A 19,981-nucleotide genomic window follows, 5' to 3' on the forward strand; every position below is an offset into this window, starting at 1 on the left:
AGAAGGAGGCCCACCCTCCTACCCCACAGAGAACACAGATCCAAAGTAAGAGATCAAAAATGGTAGGGAGGCCTCGGGGGAACCTCGGTGAGCAAACCCAGACGACTGTCTACAGAAAATCTTCCATGGTCACGGATCCACGGACAGATGACCAGGCTCCTCCAGCTAGATCTCCAAGAGCCATCTGTCACACAGAACACACGCTAACGCAGTCCGTACACACAGACGGGACGTTAGTAATATAAGAAAGAAGGAAGACTCATTCGTTTTTAGATTGAAAAACAAGACTCCGCCCCTTCTGGCTCCTTCTCTCCCATCATTCCAATGTCACCGGCCATGAGATGGGAGGCCACGGTGACATTGTCGCCTTCCAGCCCCGCCAGTCCTGCGGCATGGCCACCCGCGCCCCTACCCAAGACGTCAGGTGGACAGAGCCCTCCCCTGCGGAAATCACACGGGAAGGTTTCTGCCGCAGTGGCCGCACCCCCAGGGCACTCGGTGGGGACCCCAACTCACATTCACACCGAAGTCTGGGGATGTGGAGCTCCAGATGGCGCCGATGCTCGCGGCAGCCAGCATGGCCTCCACGGCGTGCACACCGTTGGGTAAATAACCTGTAATTGGGCACCGGGAGAAAGGCCTGGGTTCAGGGTATGTTGGACGCGGTGGACCTCCAAAAGGTACTTCTGAGAGCCAGGGCAGGAGTGGGGAAAAGGGCTGCCTCTGGCCGGTCCGAGGAGCATGGCCAGCCCCACCTCACCCCAGGGCCTGGACATCTCGCACTCACAAGGCCCCACCACTTACCGCCAGCCTATCCATGTAACCCCCTCCAACCCAACCTAACCAGAGTGATCCCCACAGCCCTTGCAGGATCCGGCCCAGCCTCCTCTCCCTCCACTCCACCTCCCACTCTGAGCTCAGTGACAACCTTCTTTCAGTTCTCCAGTTGTTCTAAGCTCCTTCTGCCCCGGGGCCTTTGCACAGGCTGTCTGCTCTGCCTAACCACTCTTTCATGCATACCGGCCTTCCTGACTCTGCAAACATCACTCAGCTCTTAATGCAAATGAGACTTTCTCAGAGACGCCTTCTCCAAGGTCACCCGATAAACTCGGGTTCCCTGGCTGGTCCCCACAAAGCACACTCTATTTCTCCCTCACCAAATTAACCTTAATAATCATCTACATCTAATAGTCATAACTGGCAATTTTATATCTGGTTCTCACATGAGGGCAGGGACTTTGCCTGTCTTGTTCTTTGCTTTACCAAGTGCCTTTTACCATGCCCTGCATATCAAGGCCTTCATATTAGAGAGCTGGCTGGCTGGCAGCTGGATGGATGGATGGATAGAAGGAAAGACAGACAGACAGGTGGATAGATGGTGAAGGAAGGAGAGGCAATAGGGGAAAGCAGGACAGTCACGAGACTGTAAGGGGAGGAGAAGAAGTGTAGACCCTCCATCTGGCAGGAGGCTGGGCTTTTATGACAACAGAGGCAGAGAATCTTTGTGGCCAGAGAGACTGTGGTCTATTAAACAGATCATCCTAAATGTTCCAGAGGAAAGGAGCAGGCACAAGTCATCAGGGAGCGGGGGGGCCATGGCCCAGTGCCCCCCCATCACGACCCCCCAGTGACCACAGAAGCCCCGCAGTCACGGCACCCAGGGCCCTGAGCACGGCTCCCCCCTTGCTTCCCTCCCCTCTGTTCTCAGGGGCCTACGTGACCATAGCAGTCAGGACTCCCGTTCCCTTGGCTTCGCTGTATCTCCCTGCTGGGCCAGGAGCATCCCCGAGGGCAGGGCTGCGTCCAGCATCTGCCACAGGCAGGCCCACGGGGGCCTGCTGAGCTTGCTGTGTAAACTGTGATGTCCCCAGGGCAGGACAGGGCCCACTCCCGGGAGGCTGCACAGCCAGACTTGGTGGAGACTGACAGAGGGCCAAGAGATGAGCACATCACAGACAAGAGAACCCCTCACGAGCAGCCCCAACTCAGTCTCAGGAGCCCCTCAAGCCTCTCCCAGGGAGTCACTCCCTCACGCCCTCTTAGGGAAACACAGCCCCCGGGGCCTGGAACTATGGACAGGTCAAGTTAGTGTCCACGCTGCGACACTCACGAGGGGGCGGGTCACCGGGTACCAGCCTGACTCTGCAGAGTCGGGTGTCCCCGGAGGCCTCTCGGCCATGTTCCCCGACACACCCGGTTCTCCATTTCTCCTTCTCTCAGAAAACGTTTGCTTCAAAGAGAGATCTTTTTTTAAGTGAAAATTGGAAAAAGGACCTTCTGAAATCCTTTTCTAGACCTCGAAAGGGTAGATTAAATTGGAAGAAGAACCCCAGATATTGAGGCTTTGACCACGCAATGCCTGCTGTGACCACAGGCCCCGCACCCACATTCGCTCACTCCGTGTTCATCATACACCCACCGTGCGCCCGCCTCCCTGGGGACGGAGACACGGCAGTGAACAGAAGACCAAGCCTGGTCCTCTAGTATGGGAGGACAGACAGACAGACGCAAGCATGCACACAAATAATCCCAAGATTTCAGTTGGTCTCTAAGGACAAGAAAAGAACAAAAGCAGGACGCGGGGAGAGAGTGGTGGTGGGTTTTCCGTGGGCTCGCTGGAACCTCCCTGCAGCGAGCAACCAGGGGAAGGCCCCATCGAGGGCTAAGACAGGAGGCAACTTGGTGCACGCCTACTACCTGGTGCTAGTCAACTAACATGCGAGCAGGGACTCGGGGCCCAGCTGCCATCAGCAAGACACGGGTACAGCCCTTCCCTCGGTTTACACATGATAAGGCCACCCTCCTTGCAAACACACGCTGAAGGCCCACTTGCTGTGAGCTCCCCGGGGAGAGGCCCAGCAGCGGCTTCTCACACTGCCACCCCTGCGCCGTGGCCCTGGTCCTACCACCATGGGGGCGGGGGAGGCGGGCTAGCACCCCGACCACCACCGGCCTGCACCCCGCCCGGCCTGCAGGGGCAGGGACGTTAAGTCTTCTTATCTCCCGCTGCTTGCCCCTGGGGACACACCCACCCACATCTCAATTCACTACAGTGCCTTGTGGTGGAGACCAGGTCCACATACAGGCCTTTAAACCTTCTCCAAAAGTCAAAGTGAGAAGAAAACTGTAAAAAAGAACCTGAATTGCTCTAGGTGGGAAATCATGACTCACCACCCGATTAGGAGAGAACAAAGGAAGGCGGGGACTCGGGGAGGGAGAAGGAGCCAGGCCTCCCTTTCAGGTCTGAGGATTCCAACCCTGGTTCCTTCCGGAAGGATAGTCAACCCTGCCAACCCCACCGCCTGCAAGGCACACCCAGCCCACCACGCTCCTGTCACCCCTGCAGGTGCCCCGCGCCCATGAGCCTCGGGGCCTTTGACAGGCTGTCCCTACTGCCCGGACTCCCCTGCCCTCTCCCTGCGCCATGACCTTCCTTGTGCATCTAGCCTCCACCGAGCGCGGATCGCTGAAGTCCTTCGAGGCTGCATGTAATCTGCCATCTTGTCCAAAAGTGGCCTCGACCTTCCAAGCCGGTCACTCTGCCTCAGTCTCCCCGCAAGCCACAACCAGAACCAAAAACACTTACCGACCACCCGGTCTCCTTGTTTCACGCCCATTTTCCTCATCGCGGCTGCAAACAAAGCTACTTGCTGCCGCAGCTCTTCAAACGTCACCTTCACAATTTCCTCTTTGCCTTCCCCTGGGAAGAGAAAAGGGACCGGCGGTAGAGACATCCCTAAAAGAAAGGTTCTCAGTCACAGACAAGGAGGAAAACTCACACGGTTTAAACGCAGGTTGGAAACGGATGCCCAGAAACATCACCCAGACCTGGGTTTACTCAACTTCCCAGGGAAGGGCGTGTATGTGGAAATCAGCCCAAGACATTAGAACGATCAGCCCCCCTATCGGAAGAAACATACGTGACAAGAGCGAGACACGAATTTCCACCTACCAGATGGCAATAAGGGAACAGGACGGTGTGCCAGCTGGCCTCCACAACGACCCCAGCGAACCCCGTCTTTGGTGCTCATGTTCTCAGGTGGGTCTGCACACACTGATGGGGCCCAAGCCAGGTAACCAACATGACACTGGAGACAGGTGACTTCTGATGCTTGGTCATAGAAGACACGGCAGCTTCCACCTAGCTCACTCTGGGGGATCTAGCTGCCACGTGGTGAGAAACTGAGGATTCCATGGGAGTGTACCATTTTGGATGTGGAACTGCCCACCTCGGTCAATCCTTCAAATGATGCAGCCCCTGCCAACATCCTCATTGCAACTTCATGAGGGGCTCCCAAGCCAGAACCGCCCAGCTAAGCCATTTCTGAACATGCAACCCGCAGAAACTGTGAGACACTAAGAGTTTACTATTTTAAGCCTCTCCCTCTCCCTTTCCCCCTCCCCCTGCTTGCATACTCTCTCTCCAAAATAAATAAAATCTTAAAAAAAAAAAAGAAAAGAAAGAAAGAAAATGAATACGACCAAGACTCAATGTTGCATGGGTGTGGGAAAATTATTGAACGTACTTTCTACTGGAAAGACATTACTCCTCTGACTGTTGTCTTTGATGCAAATATTTTATTCCTGACTACTAACTGCTGTTCGATTCTGTAACATGAAGCATCACTTCTCCAAACATCCTGATTTCTCTTTGGTGTAAATCTGGTTTTTCCCATTTCCTTAAAGTTATGTATGCCTACCCCTGGTTCTTTTCTCTCCTTACTGAGTAGCCTCGTAATTACGTCTCCCATATTTCCACTCCCCACGTGATTTCCTATCCTGTAAAAATACCCAGCAACCTGAAACCACTGGTCAAAGACAGAATGTGCTATGCAGGCAGCTGTTCTTGGAACTCCCACACTGATGGGCTAACGCATACTGCTTCTGCTCTGCTCGCTGGAGCATGAAGGCACCAGTGAACGCTTTCCTTTGGCGGCACCTCGTGGCCTCACCGGGGATCATATGGAGGAGGGATGGGGTCTGCCGAGAATGCCTGAGCGAGCACAGAGCAGAACTCCACGAGCACCTGCACTCAGCTAGGAGAGTGGGAACGAATCAGGAAAACACACAGAAAGCAAAACACAGTGAGTGACCTTCAAGTCCCCAAGCCAATAACCAGCCGATCTAGGACCCTGCTAAGAAGGTACCCTATTTGTGGGGCACCTGGGTGGCTCAGTCGGTTAACTGTCTGCCTTCGGCTCAAGTCATGATCCCAGGGTCCTGGGATCGAGCCCCACATCGGGTCCCCGGTTCTCCCTCCACCTGCCGCTCCCCCTGCTTGTGCACTCTCTCTCGGTCCCGCTCTATCAAATAAATAAATCAAATTAAAAAAAGAAGAAGAAGGTACCTTATTTGTAAACTAAATTTGATCCCTCGCTTGAGGGCACTTATTTCCACTGCAAATACAAGGGGAGCTCATTAAAAGAAGGGGTTCTCCTACTTGAAGGGAAGGAACGGCGGGGCTGGGCAGGGAGGGTGCACAGGGACAAGTGTGAAACAGCCACCACACACCCAAAATGACCACCTTCCCTCCCTAACCCATGCTCAGGACACAGCTGGACTTAGGAAAAGAGGGTCTGGGTGCAGCCAATATACATGTGAGGGGGAGAGCGAGAGCATGAGCGTACGGCCACCCACAAGACTGGTCTGTTTTCCCACTAGCATTACCGATTTTCGGGTTTGTCTCGTTTTATTTGTCAGAAGATTCACATCTGACCTTTCCCACTTTCCCGAGGAAGAAACTGGGACCTGGTGCGGTGCCTGAGGTAAAAGTGCAGAGACATCTGACGGGAGCAGGAAAAACGATCAAAGACAGACCCAGCATTCCCGCCCCTCAGGTCATAAAGGCGCGGAGCGGTGCTCACCAAGGGACCCCAGTGCCTGGGGCGGGACAGCCCTTGAAGGGCCTCTCGTGGGCAGAGAGAACGTGCTGGATCCACACACCGGAACGTGACTGGGACATAAAAGGAAGGAAGCACTGACAGTTGCCACAGCGTGGAGGGGCCTTGAAAGCACGAGGCCAAGCAAGAGGCCAGACACCAAGCGCCCCACGGGATTCCATCTCTAGGAAACGTCCAGCATGGGCAAACCCAAGGAGACGACAGACACCGATGGGTGCCGGGTCTGCAGAGGGGTTTCCCTTTGAGGTGGCAGAGACAGCAGGAACTAGACAGAGGTGGTGGTTGACAACCCTGTGAAGACGCGAAGAACCACTGACATGCACCGTGTAAGGGCGTGGATGACTCTCGTGGCTGAAATCCCACTTGAAGGAGGCCCACTCTCCCAGCTCCCGCCGCTCTATGCCTCCCGGAGGCGGCGGCCGCCGAGCACCTCCAGCCGGTTCCCTGCCGGGAGCTGCTGTGACCAGGGTCACGTAGCGGGCATGCCCACGTCACACACCGGCTCACTACTGAAACCCTGTAAGCCAACTCCTATTAGACTTCAAGGGCGTAAGGAATCCCAGGCAAATGTGCTCCTCCATTCATTTTACAAAGCTAAGGCTTAGCCCACTGGCTCCAGCTCAAAGTGTGCCTGCATTTCACACACCTCTCCTAGCGGCCACCGCAGCTCAGCCCGGCCCACCTTCAACGTGCTCAGAGCACCGACGTGAGCCTCTCGCTGGGCAAAATCACCTACCACAAAGCCTGTTTTATAAGGAAGTGTCGACTGTCTCATTTAATTCACTGACTACAGCACTGACAGTGACAGACGATGCACGTGGCGTCTGTGACCCTCGTGATCGTGTGGCTGACGGGGAGCGGCGGCCGCTGCCCAGCATCACGGGACAGGATGGGACTGCAGATCGTGAGCCCGTGACAAGATCCAGATTCAAAATTCCAAGTATGGTTTCTACTGAATGCGTTAAACCATCATAAAGGCAGGGGCTCCTGGGTGGCTCAGATGGTTAAGCGTCTGTCTTTGGCTCAGGTCATGATCCCAGGGTCCTGGGATCGAGCCCCATATCGGGCTCCTGGCTGAGCAAGGAGCCTGCTTCTCCCTCTCCCTCTGCCTCTCTCCCTGCTCATGCTCTCTCTGTCTGTATCTCTGTCTCAAATGAATAAATAAAATCTTAAAAAAAAAAAAATCGTAAAGTCAAACAGTCCTAAGTTGGGGACCATCTGTATGTTTTTTCTTATTTATCGTTCATCCCACTACAATGTTAGCCGTCCTGTTCAACACCATGTTCCCAACACTTTGCACTGAGGAGACATTTGAGACAGATCTGAGAATGAGTGAATGAATGGACGGATGGATATGCAAATACCTCCTTAAAGAGCAAGGGAGAGACACAGGACTCGTGTAGTGTCCCCATCCCCAAGGCTACTTACTTACGTGCTCAGCCCAAACTGCATCCAGGCTAAGAACCAAGGAAGGGAGCAGAATAATACCGAACAGCCCAAACACTACATAAAGACAAGACTCTGTGGTTCTTAACCAACAATGTGCATCAGAAGCAACCATGGGTTTTAAAAATATACGTGAGCCTGGGCTCCATCCCTGCAAGATGCACTCTAGGAAGCCACGACAGGAACTGGACAGCCAGGATTTAAAAGCCACACAGGGATTTCAGAGGTATAATCTCAACTGAGAGCTATGCACATTTCCCCTGTGGCGGAAACTGTTGTATACACGTGTATACATATTCGCTCATTTAAGCTCTACAATATTCCTGAATAGGTACTCTCCTCCTCTCCATTAGACAGAGGTAGAAACAGACCCAGAGAGGTTAAGGGGCTCACCCAAGGTCACACAGCTACCAGACCTCATCTACCCCTATTTCAGGCACTACCTGGACAAGCATAATTATCTGACTTGTAATACCACTTCTGACCACAAATAGTAACTTGTCACGTAGACGAGGGTTGCAAGGACTAGAGCAGGTGGCAAGAGACAAGAATTGGGCAGGTGACGGCAGGGGGCACAGCTACCTGGGCTCCCTTTGCAAAAGAGGGAGCAGACCATCCCACACACGTGGACAGCTCGACAGCATTAGATTCTGTCACCATCCCAAAACTGGAAGCCGTGAGTCATGAACACCAAAGGTCCAGTGAAGTTCAGTCTCCCCTGCGGATGCCCATTTCCTCACAACATAGTAGCACATGCTGTGTCTAAAATGAGTAAGTAAAGCTTTATTACTCAAAGGAGAAAAACATAGTCACCTGGAAAATCCACCGTGAAACACCTCAAACCTTAACCTATACAATATAAATCCAATGTTACTTTTTTACAAAACTTCAGGCTTACCAAAAACCTAATTAATTAGGAGGCCAACCACAGTGTCTCCTTACTAAGAAAACTCCTCGTTTATTTCAAATATTTTATGCCAACTCTTCCGGAGCCTGCTTAATACATAAATTAGAAAATTCTTTGAACTTTTTTTTTAAAGGAGAAGTCAACGGGCAGAGATTCTAGCTGCAGTTCCCTCACTGACTGTCCAGGTGACTCTGAGCTGGTTACTTCATATTTGGTGTTTCAATTTCTCCCATAAAACATGATCACATGAATGTCCCCTCCCTTTCCCAGCAATAAGAAAAAGTCAACAGAGGTCTTAATGATGTCGGAAAGGTGCCAAGGGCAGCTGTTACAGAAAACAGTGTGGAGGAGGGTCCTCGGGAAATTAAACATAGATTCGCCATACGATCCACCTCTGGGTATCTATCCAAAAGGATCCAAAGCTGGACCTCAAGGAGCTATGTGCACACCCATGTTTGTCATAGCCTATTCACAACAGCCAGGAGGTGAACGTGACCCAGGTGCCCCGTGACAGATGAAAAGACACACACGATGGGGGGTATCCGAACAAGGGAATATCATGCAGCCTCAAAAAGGCAGGAAATCCTATCACACACGACTACATGGATGGACTCTGAGGACACCATGCCGAAACAGGAGGAGGATGGAACCGTTCTGCAGAGCTAATGCACAGCAACGGAAAGGCACCTAACGCTACCGAACTGTACGCTTAAAAATGGTCCAGACGGTACATTTAATGTTACGCACTTTTTACAATAAAAAAAGTGCCAGAACAGTGTTTGAAAACACACATGGCAATCTGGATGTTTAGAGCCTCTCCAGCCCCGTGGCCCTTCGTGAGCCTGGCGCAGGACGCGGAGAGAGGGAAATCTCCCGGGGCCATGAGGACTCACTTGCAGCGTACAGGGCAACTCGGTCATTCTCTTTGTGCCGCAGGAGGTTTTCCGCGTAGTTTAGACGACTGCCTTTGAACCACTCAGGGACATCTGCGATTCCTTTCGATGTGTCCACAACCTACGGAGAACGACAGCAAACCAAGACACGCACCCAGATGAGATCTACACCAGGAATAAATACAAGTGACTCTGCTTCCCGGGAAGCCCGCTAACTCACTGGCCCAAAGCCTCATTAGATCGTTTCATAGACTGAGCACTGGATGGGCCTCCGGGCTTGGAACTGAAAAGAGATCAGTGTGCTATAGTTCATCAGACAGGATCTCACATGTGCAAGTTGCTGGGAGGAGATCTTCAGCGTTCTCACCACAGGGAAAGTGAGGCAATGGGTGTGTTAATCCCACAGTGTGTCTGTATATCAGATCATCATGTTGGGCACTTTAAATATATACGGTTTCATGGCTAATTATTCCCCTATGAGGTTTAAAAAAAAAAAAAAAGAAAAGAAAAGAAAAAGGAAATGAATGCCAAAGGAAAACAGCATCCCCACAAATGAACTCTTTCAGCAAACCTGCACGAAGCACCTACTCTATGAGAGGTGCAGGTTCCAGAAAGTAAGTAAGACAGGTGTGGCCCCTGCCCAATGCCGCAGGCTCTGACCACACACGCTGAAATCTGCGAGACGGAGCTCCAGGACCCACCCGCCCCTCCCACCACAACCCCCCAGGGCCGGAGCCGGGCCCCTAGCCTCCTTCCTCCACGGGCTGGAACCTTGATATCCTTCCCCAAGTGCATATACACAGGCGAGCCTCTCAGAACAGTTCACCCCACAGTCACACAAAAACACAATTAAGTTATACTTTGAGTAACAAGACCCACTTTCCCCAGATTGACTGACAGCATGAGGAGTCGGAACATTCCCTGAACTCCAGGTTTAAAAAATAATAAAACTACTGACAGTTTAGGGCGCCTGGGTGGCTCAGTTGGTTAAGCGACTGCCTTCGGCTCAGGTCATGATCCTGGAGTCCCTGGATCGAGTCCCGCATCGGGCTCCCTGCTCGGCAGGGAGCCTGCTTCTGCCTCTGACCCTCCCCCCTCTCATGTGCTCTCTCTCTCTCATTCTCTCTGTCTCAAATAAATAAATAAAAAAAATCTTAAAAAAAAAAAACTACTGACAGTTTAAAAAACAACAATAACGTGAATGTATTTAATAACACCATGGAACTGGACACTTTAAAACGGTTAAGATGGTAAATTGTGAAAAAACAAAAAAAAGATGGTAAATTGTGTTATGTGTCTTTTACCACAATTAAAAATTTTTTTAAGATAAAATAAAAATAAAACAACTATGCCCTGCATGTAGAATTGCCCAAGTTCCCAGGACAGGGCCCGAGATCCACACATCACAGAGTCCAGAGGTTGCCTGGTCTCCATGGAGTCTGTGACCTCAACACAATTTTCTGCCAACTCTCTAGAACAATGACTTTTTCCCACTGATGCGAGGCATCAAAAGAAAATATGATTCAGTATTCCCAAAAACGAACACTTTATTTTGGAACATAACCATAAAAAGGTAAAGCACAAGTAAAATCCCTACTTACCTCATCATACATGCGTGAGAAGACAATTCCACTGAATTTCCAGAACTCCGCCCAGAAGTCTGGATATGATTCAACTGACCAGTGGTATAAGTCATCATAATTTTCTAAAAACAAAATAAAATGGCACATGGCTCAAACCAATCTTAGAAAGAAAGTCTCGGCAGTCCAATAAGAACATGGACACACGTAAGGAATTACAGTTATGTCTGAGCGGTTTGAAGGTGTCTGACAAGACATGGTCTGGGGCAGGTGGGGTATCCCAATTCTTACCCCCCAGAGCAAACCCACCACTGCTGGGCAGTGGTTCCATACCCTAACCAGCATGCCTAAGAACATGGACTCTGGAGCCAAAGGCCTGGCTGCAAATCCTGGCCTGGCCAGTTACTAGCTGTGCGACCTTGTGGAGGTTACTTGAGCAGACTGTGTCTCGGCTTCCCCATCTGTGAAATGGAGATGGTTAGTAGCACCCCCTCTTGGCAGGGCTATTGGGAGGATTTAAATGAGCATAAGCACATGCATGAGACAGATGCCAGAACAGGGCCTTGGACCAAATCAGAACTCCATTAAGCTTGCTATTATTATACCATACAAACAGGAAAGCCATATCCAATAGATTTGAAAACACAGAAATGCAAAACTAGGAGCTTACTGATGACTTCTTGTGCCAGTAACAATGTTTGGGGGAGGGAGGAACAGGTATTTATTTTGATTTTTGAATAAGCAATAAGATTCAAGATAACAGAAGTGTAGAAGGTCATTCAGGAAAAGTCCCTTCCATCTTGCCCCACAATCATCTAACTTTTCTTACCTAGAAGTAACCAATTAAAGAGATTTGTGTGTCCTTCCAGATTTTATGCATGAGTAAATACATCCCTCTCTCCGGCTTTTACACAAATGGGGTTTTTACACAAATGGAAACTCGCTCTTCTTCCCACCTGATTCCAATCCTGAGACCTGGGGAACGTCCCTGCCCCTCACTGGGCCTTTTTAATCGCCACATATTTTCGGTAGGCTCTCCATTCATATGCTGGTGCTCTAAGGATGTGGTAACAACAGGAAGATGACCAGCAGGGTGTCAGGAACAGAAAAAAAATGGCCTAACATGATGCTGGGCTGAATTCTCTCACTGCCATCAGTCAGCTAAAGACTTAATGGTCCTCCCTGTTCCCAGTCCGGGGGGCAGGGAGGGAGTACACAGAGGAAGGGAGAGATCTCTGAGAGCAGGAGCATGCTGCAGGAGGAGGGGGCTGGCCCTGGCAGGAAGGGCAGGGTCAGGACAGCCCAGCTGAAGAGAGCCGGAGTGAGTGGGTCTGCAGCAGGGATGGAGAAGGATCACCAGGATGAAATGGGGAGAGGCAGGACAGAGGTTGCACAGTGATCAGGGAACGGGGGCTTCAGGCCACCTCCTCCAAGCCCCAGGAGAACCGCCCTCCAGCCCCACCCACCTACTCAAGCCAGGGGCCATAGAGCAGGTCAACCAAGCATGCAGGGAAAAACACCAGGGACCGGGCATCTGGAAGGTTGGGGCCAACCCTGACTCTAGAGACCATGCTTGGGAACCTCAGGTAGGCCAGTCTGCCCCTCGGGGACTCAGTTTCCCTCTGTGTCACCTGGAAATTGACTGGAGGAGGGCATGGATGTGCCCATGACCGTGGAGAGGTAACACTGCGCCCCAGGGCTGGGCTGGACGCCCTGCATTAGAATCTCGGCTCCGCCACTTACTACACAATGATGGTGGGCAAGCTGCTCCAACCTCTGAGCCTGGGCATTGTCATCTGCAAGGTGGGGTAACAACAATGACCCCGAGGAGCAGGAGAGCGTGTTGCTTAAAGACACAGGCTCCGGAGCGCGACAATCCAGGTTCAGATCCTGCCACTTTCCATGTGAGCTCAAATGAGTAATCAGTCATCTCTGGACCTCAGTTTCTCCTCCATGAAAGAAGAGAATGGTACTTGTCACAGGGTCACTGTCAGGACTGGAAGAGTCAAAACACACGAAGCACCAAGAACAGTGCTTGGCAGAGAGAAAGTACCTGGCGTGTCAGCCACTAGAACCCTGCTGGTCACCTTGCAGAAGCACGACCCACAGCGGGCCAGCAGACAGGACGGGGTGGGCGAGGGCCTGGAGACAGGCTGTGCAAGTATGCGGAAGTGTTAATGAGCAGGACTCTGGGTCCAGAAGCGGGGCGGGAGAGGGAGCCTCCGCCCTGCCCACACTAGGCAAACAGGCCCACGCTCCATTCTCTCCCAGGCTTTTGTTTGTTTTTCATCACCTTGATCCTCACAAAGGGCAAAGAGTTCCAGCACCAAAAACTCCCTCAGGCTCACACGATAGATGGACCAGAGGCTCCACACCCGCACCTCCACTGAAGACTGCAAAAGCCCATCAAGAGTGAGTCACCAGCAGCATCCGCGAGGGAGGAAGATGCCACCCGCCTGCCAATCTGGGGACCGAGCGGTCTCGACAGCAACCCAACATCACAAAGACCATAGAGGACAGCAGAGAAATGGAAGGACTCGGTGCAGAGACTTCACCACCGACGACCCAGCCAAGTCATCGGGGACCCCTCTTCAGACACGCCCTTCCGGCTCCTGCTCACACACTCCTGGCCCCACTCACAGGCAGCACCCCAAAGTCCGGATGACCCGCCACAGGCCTGTGTGGTTCAGTCTGCACGCTGCTCGTGAAGAACCGGAACTAGCTGTCAACATACTAAAGTCAGGTTTCAAATGAAATTCAGTGTCGCTGCCTTCTCCTGAGACAAGAGAACAGCTGTGGCCGGCTCCTGTTTCTCACCTCCACCCTTACCTCCCCGTGCTGTCCCCTCCCCACACTGAGCAGGACTCATCGGTGTCACCCACAGGATAGTATGGAAGTGACCAAGGGTGACTTCTGTGGCCAGCTCCCAACAGCGCAGCCCCCGCCTTGCTCTCCCGGATCACTAAGGCACCATCCCACCATGTAGTGACAAGCAGCTACAGAGCTGGGTGACAGCCGCGCCCCACCCTCACCCACATGCCCAAGGCCACACACCGCGGCACAGACTAACGATTCCGGGAACAGACTACAGGTGGGCTACTCACAGCTGCGACATCCCAACCAGGACTGAGCTTCCATTTTCCCACCTGGGGGTGAAAGCACCTACCTGGCCGGGTTACGGAGGATGGAGTCGGCGGATGCGTGTGTAAAGCACCCACTAAGTTGACTGGTATTATCCCCATCCCCTGCTGGGTCCCCGTAGGCATCTGAATGTGCAAGTCTTGCTTTCCCTTCACCCCCTTCTTCCTCTCCACCTACGAGATTTTTGACCAGCCTACACCTCCAAGTCTCAGCTCAAGATCCTGTCTGCCAGAGCCAGCAGGCCCTGGAGCGCCCGGGAGGCGACAGCAGGCTGCCCGAGCGCTGGCGCCTGGCCCGACTCGCTCGCCGCACTGCTGGCCGGCACGAGCTTTCTCCTCCAGCTGCACTTGAGCTATTTGAGAACAGGGAGCAAGCCTTCCATTTGTGGGCAAACGCTGTCCCAGCTGCTCTAACACTGAACTGAGTTGTAGCTTGGGCACAGGCCACCAAACCAGCAGGTACTTCGAAGCGGGTGTCCCTCCCCAATCAAGGGGGGCGCTGGTGCGTGCAGCGTGCGCCCTGGGGTCTTGCGGAAGAGGCCTCCCACCACAGGCACATATGCTGGGCTGCAGCTGTGGGCTGCTCCATAGGGGGTCCACGTCCTGAGGGCCCCCAGGCCGACGTGGGCTTGCGGGGAGTCCTCAGGTGAGCTCCGCTAGAAGCAGTGACAATAAACCAACCAACGGCCCTGGTAGCAGGAAAGAGAATAAGCCCACCCAGGTCGGGCAGCTCCTGAACGGCCAACCTCGGTCTGGGGGTTCGGGCTCATGGCCAGGTGGCCAGGCGGGAGAATGCCCCCCAACCGTCCATCCTCGGGACCAGAACACCACTGAAGCGACCCGTGAAGGTCTGTACCTTGCTCTCTCTCTCTATACATGCGGGCAACAGCATTGCTCAAGACTGCATACCAACTACACACAAGACCCCGGGGGGTGGGGGGTACAAGTTCAAGGGTGCAGTCTTGAAGCGACTGAATACTCACAAATTAATGGAAAGGCGAGGCAGAATGAAAGTCCAAATTACATGCATTTGGAGAGCAGACAAAAGGAGAAAACATTCAAAGACAATGACCAAAAACAAGGCAGCATGTGAGTTGGCTCTTAAAGCCCCAAACCTCCAGGGCCCAGCCTCGGGAAGGGAGGGAAGCCACAGGCTGGCTCAACCATCAGGAGTGGAAGAGGAGTAAAGGACAAACACCAAGGGGCACCTGGGTGGCTCAGCTGTTAAGCGTCTACCTTCGGCTCAGGTCATGATCCCAGGGTCCTGGGATCGAGCCCCGCATCGGGCTCCCTGCTCAGCGGGGAGCTTGCTTCTCCCTCTCCCACTCCCCCTGCTTGTGCTCCGTCTCTCGCTGTGTCTCTCTCTGTCAAATAAATAAATAAAATCTTCAAAAAAAAAAAAAGAGAGACAAACATCAAGCTCTAAAGCACCCCCAGACCAAGAGGAGAACCCTGCTCAGTCCAGCTTACTGCCACCAGACGGTGACACAGACCCAGCATCACAGACCTTTGGGTTTTCAAAGTAAGTTGGAAATCTTGCTTTCCCTATGCAGTCTCCCAGTGTGTGAGCCGCCTGAGCCAAGTCTTCAGGTCCAGTCTGGGCCTGGACCCCCAGCCCACCAGCCCCGAGCAGGCCGACAGGGAGTGCTCAGTAGTGTTTACACAGCAACCCACGGACCAGCCAGGTGCAGGTGACCGCTGGGCCTGAGGGCCTCCTGCCACCCTCACACCACCTACTGACAGGTCCTCTCATCATGCCCATTTTTACAGCCAGTGAAAGTGAGACTGGAGAAGATCTGGTGACTTCCTCCTGATCACACAGAAGTGGTGGAGCCAGTTCGAAATCCAGGTAGTCAGGTCAGATGTGTCTCGCCCACCTCACACCTCATGTGCATTCACTTCCTAAAGTGCCAAGGCTAGTTAAGCACAGGAGAAGAATATTATACAATGCTGGCAGGGGAAAGAGACAGAATCGAGGGGAGGTAACACAGACGAATGTTCCACTCCTGGCTCTTCTTGGGGGAGAAGGAATCAGGTCTGTTCTCCCCCAACCAGACACACATTAATTTACCCACTACTACCTGGAGGGCCCCCGAGTAATAAGCCACATCTGTCTCCAAGGTGCTCCCTGTCTAGTGAGCAGGAGGGAGGGAGAGCGAGAGAGCTGGGTTTGCCAAGGGAAGGGGCTCCGTGGAAGCTACGACACCCATCCTACGGTGGAGGGCTTGGAAGCTGCCAGGTGGCACTGTCTGCAATTTCACGTCAACAAGGGGCCATTGTGAGCCTCTGAGCCAAGGAGTGACAAAGTCAGACCTGTGCTCCAGCAAAGCAAGCAGGGTGTACCGAAGGGAGGAGGAAGGAAAAGCAGGAAGCAGAAAACTAGCCAGTGTTCGGGGTAGAGGGAACAAGGGCCCCCACGAAAAGGGGGGATTAAAAAGGAAGGCAGTGTTGCTGAGGACTCCCCTATGCAGGGCAGACGACCCAGTCTCCACTTCTGTGAGGATGACTGAGAACGGTGATGCCACCCACAGGAACACAGGAGTCCCCGAAGCCAGCCGAGGGCCACGAAGGGGAGGAAAGTGGCCGTGAGGAGCTGAAAACCCCTGAAGGTGGGGAACGTCCTGCAGGAAGTCGGACAAGCCAGCCAGAGCCGGAGGGAAGCACGTGCAGGTGCTTCTCACTCAGAAAAAGGGCCTCGTCTGCCCAGCCCACATGCAGCCAGGCCGGGCTGTTTCTGAGAGCCAGGGTGGTGGCTGGAGGGAGGGCCCGTGGCTAGGTTCTGCAGCGGGCTGGGAGTGTAAACAGGAGGGGAAGGAGTCTCGCCCCGATCCCAAAGGCTCTACCTGACTGTCTTTCTCCTAGGTGCCTGAATTCCATGGCGGCCCTTTAGTAAGCTCAGGATGAGGGGACTAGGAGGGGACAACACAAGGGACTACTGGCTGGCAAGGAACCCCCACAAACATAGGAGAAGAGCTACAAGTCAGAAAGACCCTATGTCTGGGAGGAAGCCCCCCCAGGCCAGAGTGCAAGACCCCAGGAGCACCTCACCTCACAAGTAGGAAGACTAGCAAGGGATCTCAGTCCCCAGAGGTTCCAAGGCCGGGGAACGAGTGGGGGCGAGTGGGGGCGGCCGAAGACCCCTCCCAGGGACATAGATGCTACAGTCAGGAGGAGTCCTGCACAGACAGGGGGGCAAAACCCCACCGTCAGAGGGTGCCCCACTCCCTGGGGAGGGGGACCCCACTTCCAGGGGCTCCTCCAAGCCCCGGAACGGGGAAACTGAGAATCAGGGGATTATTCCAACAACCAGGAGGGGCCCTGACAGCAACGCCCCGGAGAAGGGGGCGCCCCGGTCCCCAGGAGGGGGAGCCAGGCTTCTGGAGGCCACGGCCCGGGGCGCGGGGGGAGCGGTGGTGGCCGCGGAGCCCCTGGGCCGCGTGCCCGCACTCACCCAGCGCCAGGCCGCAGGCGGCGCCCACCGCCGCCCGGAAGCGGTCCATCTGCGTGTTCTTCTTGCTGTCAGGCTCCCACATCACCTGGCACTCCAGGATCTCCTCCCGGCCGGCCCGCGGCTGCTTGGACATGGCTGCGGCGGGGGGCGGCGGGGGCTGCGCTGGGACCGGGACCGGGGCCGGGGCCGGGCGGGGGGCGGCCGGCGGGGCGGCAGGGTCCCGGGGCGGCGGGCCAGCGGCGCGGACCCGTGGCAGGCAGCGCGACTGAGCGCCGGCGCGGGCGCCGTCTGCGGGAACCCCGCCCGGCCCCGCCCCCGCCCGGCCCCGCCCCTCCCAGGCCCCGCCCCTCCGCGTGTAACCCTCCGCCGGTGCCGGGCCTCGCAAAGGAGTGCTTGCCGCCGGGCCTCGCAAAGGAGTGCTTGCCGCCGAGCCTCGCAAAGGAGTGCTCGCCGCCGCGCCCTGCTGCGGCCGGGACTCGAACCCGCGGGCGGTGGGCGGAGCTGCGCAGGCGCGTTGCGCCCGAGCTCCCCATCCTCACCTGGGGCGTCAAGGGGTTAAAGCAGCACGGGAAGCGGGGAGACGCTGGGTCGTTCCCGTGCTCATTCATTCGCTATTGATTTGTTCTTCCTGCGGATTATTGACGGAGCGCCTGCTGGGTACCGGGCAAGGTGCAGGGCTTTGTGGATACAGCAGTGAACGAAGCAAAGTTCCTGCCCTGTGTCAACAGGGGATAAGGGGTGAAGAAGATGTCGTATATACGTCACACACAGTATAATGCGTGCGGTAAAATATGTAGTATTACCAGTGAGTGTCGTATAGATAATACGTATACTGTTATTCATATAATAAAAAGTATTAAGTACTATGGGAAGAAAGCAGGGAAGGATAGAAAAGACGGAAGGAGGAATGTTCCTATTTAAATAGAGTCGTCAGGGAAGATTCCATTGAAAAGGTGACGTCTACCATCAACTTGAAGCAGGTGACAGGAGTAATGAGCTCTGCAGTATCTGGGGCAAAGTTTCCAGGCAGAGATGACAGCAGGTGCTAAGGCCCTGAGCAGGAGTGTTGGGTGTGGTTAGAGAACTAGTAAAGGGTCCAGCCTTTTTCTTTGACTTGAGAGACCTGGGGTAGAAGATAAAGTCAATGAAGGAAGAGTGGCCGCACCAGTGGCTCCTGAGACCATGAAGACCGGCTTTTACGATGGGCAAGATGAGACCGCTGAAGGTTTTGAGCACAATAGGGTCATGTTCTGACTGTAGCTGTAATAGGAATTCCTCTGGCTGCTGAATTGAGAATAGATTTCAGGGAGCAGGTATATAAGCAGGGAGACCAGTTAGGATGATGTTGAAAGAGATGATGGTGGGGCGCCTGGGTGGCTCAGCTGGTTGGGCGTCTGCCTTCGGCTGGGGTCATGGTCTCAGGGTCCTGGAATCGAGTCCCACATGGGGCTTCCTGCTTGGCAGGGAGTCTGCTTCTCCCTCTCCCACTCCCCCTACTCGTGCTCTCTTTCTCTCTGTCAAATAAATAAAATCTTTTAAAAAGAGAGAGAGAGATGATGGTGGCTGGACCAGGTGGCAGATGTGGAAATAGAAAAATGAGACTTGGGGTATATTTTGAAGGTTAATTTATTGCACTCCTACTGTACGTGGGGGGCACTGTGCTAAGGACCTTCTCATATTCCTTGTAACTTATTCTCACAATAACCCAGTCAGCTTCTCCCAGGCACATTTTTCTTTTTTTTTTTTTTGCAGTGTTGGAGTTTTATGAAGCAACCCCATCACTAAATCAGAAACAGCTTCCATCTCTCAATCACCACGAATAAACATAGGTTCTAATTTAAAACAGGATGCTTGCTATTTAAACATGACTTCCAGAATACCTGGCTTCCCTTCCTGACCTCCAAGTCCTAGGGCCAGCATCTCATCTGGCTCTGTGTTTGAGTTACCACCTTTGTGAAGGCATGAGTTCATCTTGACCTGAAAGGAGATTCATCTTTGAAGGATTCATGTTTTTTTTCCTTTGACACTGGAATGCAAATTCCACAGGAGCAAAATCCTTGTTTCACCGGTTCACCAGGGTTCCCAAAGCCTGATCCATAGTAGAAGCTCAAGAAAGAGTCATTCATTCAGAAATGCCTAGTGTGTGCCTCCGTGGGCTAGGCAAAGGGGTTCTGCTATATAAAGCATAGACCTCACCTTCCAGGGCCATGCAAATCAGTTTGACGAAGGGATTGGCTGATTCTCATGAAGCGGGCAGAGGACTGGGTTTATACGCCTGATGGCCACTTGATTCATTCTTAATCCCTTCAGCCTGGCCCACCCAACCAGGCACAGCATCTGTAGGGGAACCCAAGGGAGAGGTAAGCGATAGCCAAAATAATGGGTACTTGGTCATCACTCCTTCAACACTTCCACACACACACCTTTGGAAATACCTTTTCAGGCCTCATCTTGCTGCCCCATATCCTTCTTTACAATATCAGAGAGGGGAAAGAGAAAGAAATTCAAGAAAGTTCTTCCCATTTAAAATGGGAACACTGGGGCGCCTGGGTGGCTCAGTTGGTGAAGCTTCTGCCTTCGGCTCAGGTCACGATCCCAGGGTCCTGGGATCGAGCCCCACATCGGGCTCCCTGCTCAGTGGGAAGTCGGCTTCTCCTCCCTCTG

The 19,981-nt window shown here is 53.5% G+C and overlaps 1 protein-coding gene across 6 annotated transcripts in view; it reads right to left on the minus strand.

Annotated features, from left to right (window-relative positions):
* Window positions 1-17,590, minus strand: part of AACS (acetoacetyl-CoA synthetase) — a 52,795-nt gene extending 35,205 nt beyond the window's left edge. For 2 of the 6 annotated variants that reach the window (XM_064578209.1, XM_064578207.1), the window contains exons 1-5: window positions 17,318-17,589; window positions 10,748-10,851; window positions 9,147-9,267; window positions 3,587-3,700; window positions 517-614 (exon numbers count right to left, since the gene is read on the minus strand). In XM_064578209.1, the coding sequence (XP_064434279.1) occupies window positions 517-614; window positions 3,587-3,700; window positions 9,147-9,267; window positions 10,748-10,851; window positions 17,318-17,450 (570 nt within the window). In that variant the 5' untranslated portion in view covers window positions 17,451-17,589. Of the gene's footprint in view, window positions 1-516; window positions 615-3,586; window positions 3,737-9,146; window positions 9,268-10,747; window positions 10,852-17,317 lie in introns of all 6 variants that reach the window. The other 4 variants (XM_054510578.2, XM_064578206.1, XM_064578208.1 and 1 more) reach the window with 4 other exon arrangements.
* Between the last annotated feature and the right edge of the window lie 2,391 nt (window positions 17,591-19,981).

The sequence above is a fragment of the Mirounga angustirostris genome, unplaced genomic scaffold, assembly GCF_029215605.1.
Source record: "Mirounga angustirostris isolate CCGP_5_RB_7025 unplaced genomic scaffold, mMirAng1.0.hap1 SCAF_14, whole genome shotgun sequence".
NCBI lineage: Eukaryota > Metazoa > Chordata > Mammalia > Carnivora > Phocidae > Mirounga > Mirounga angustirostris.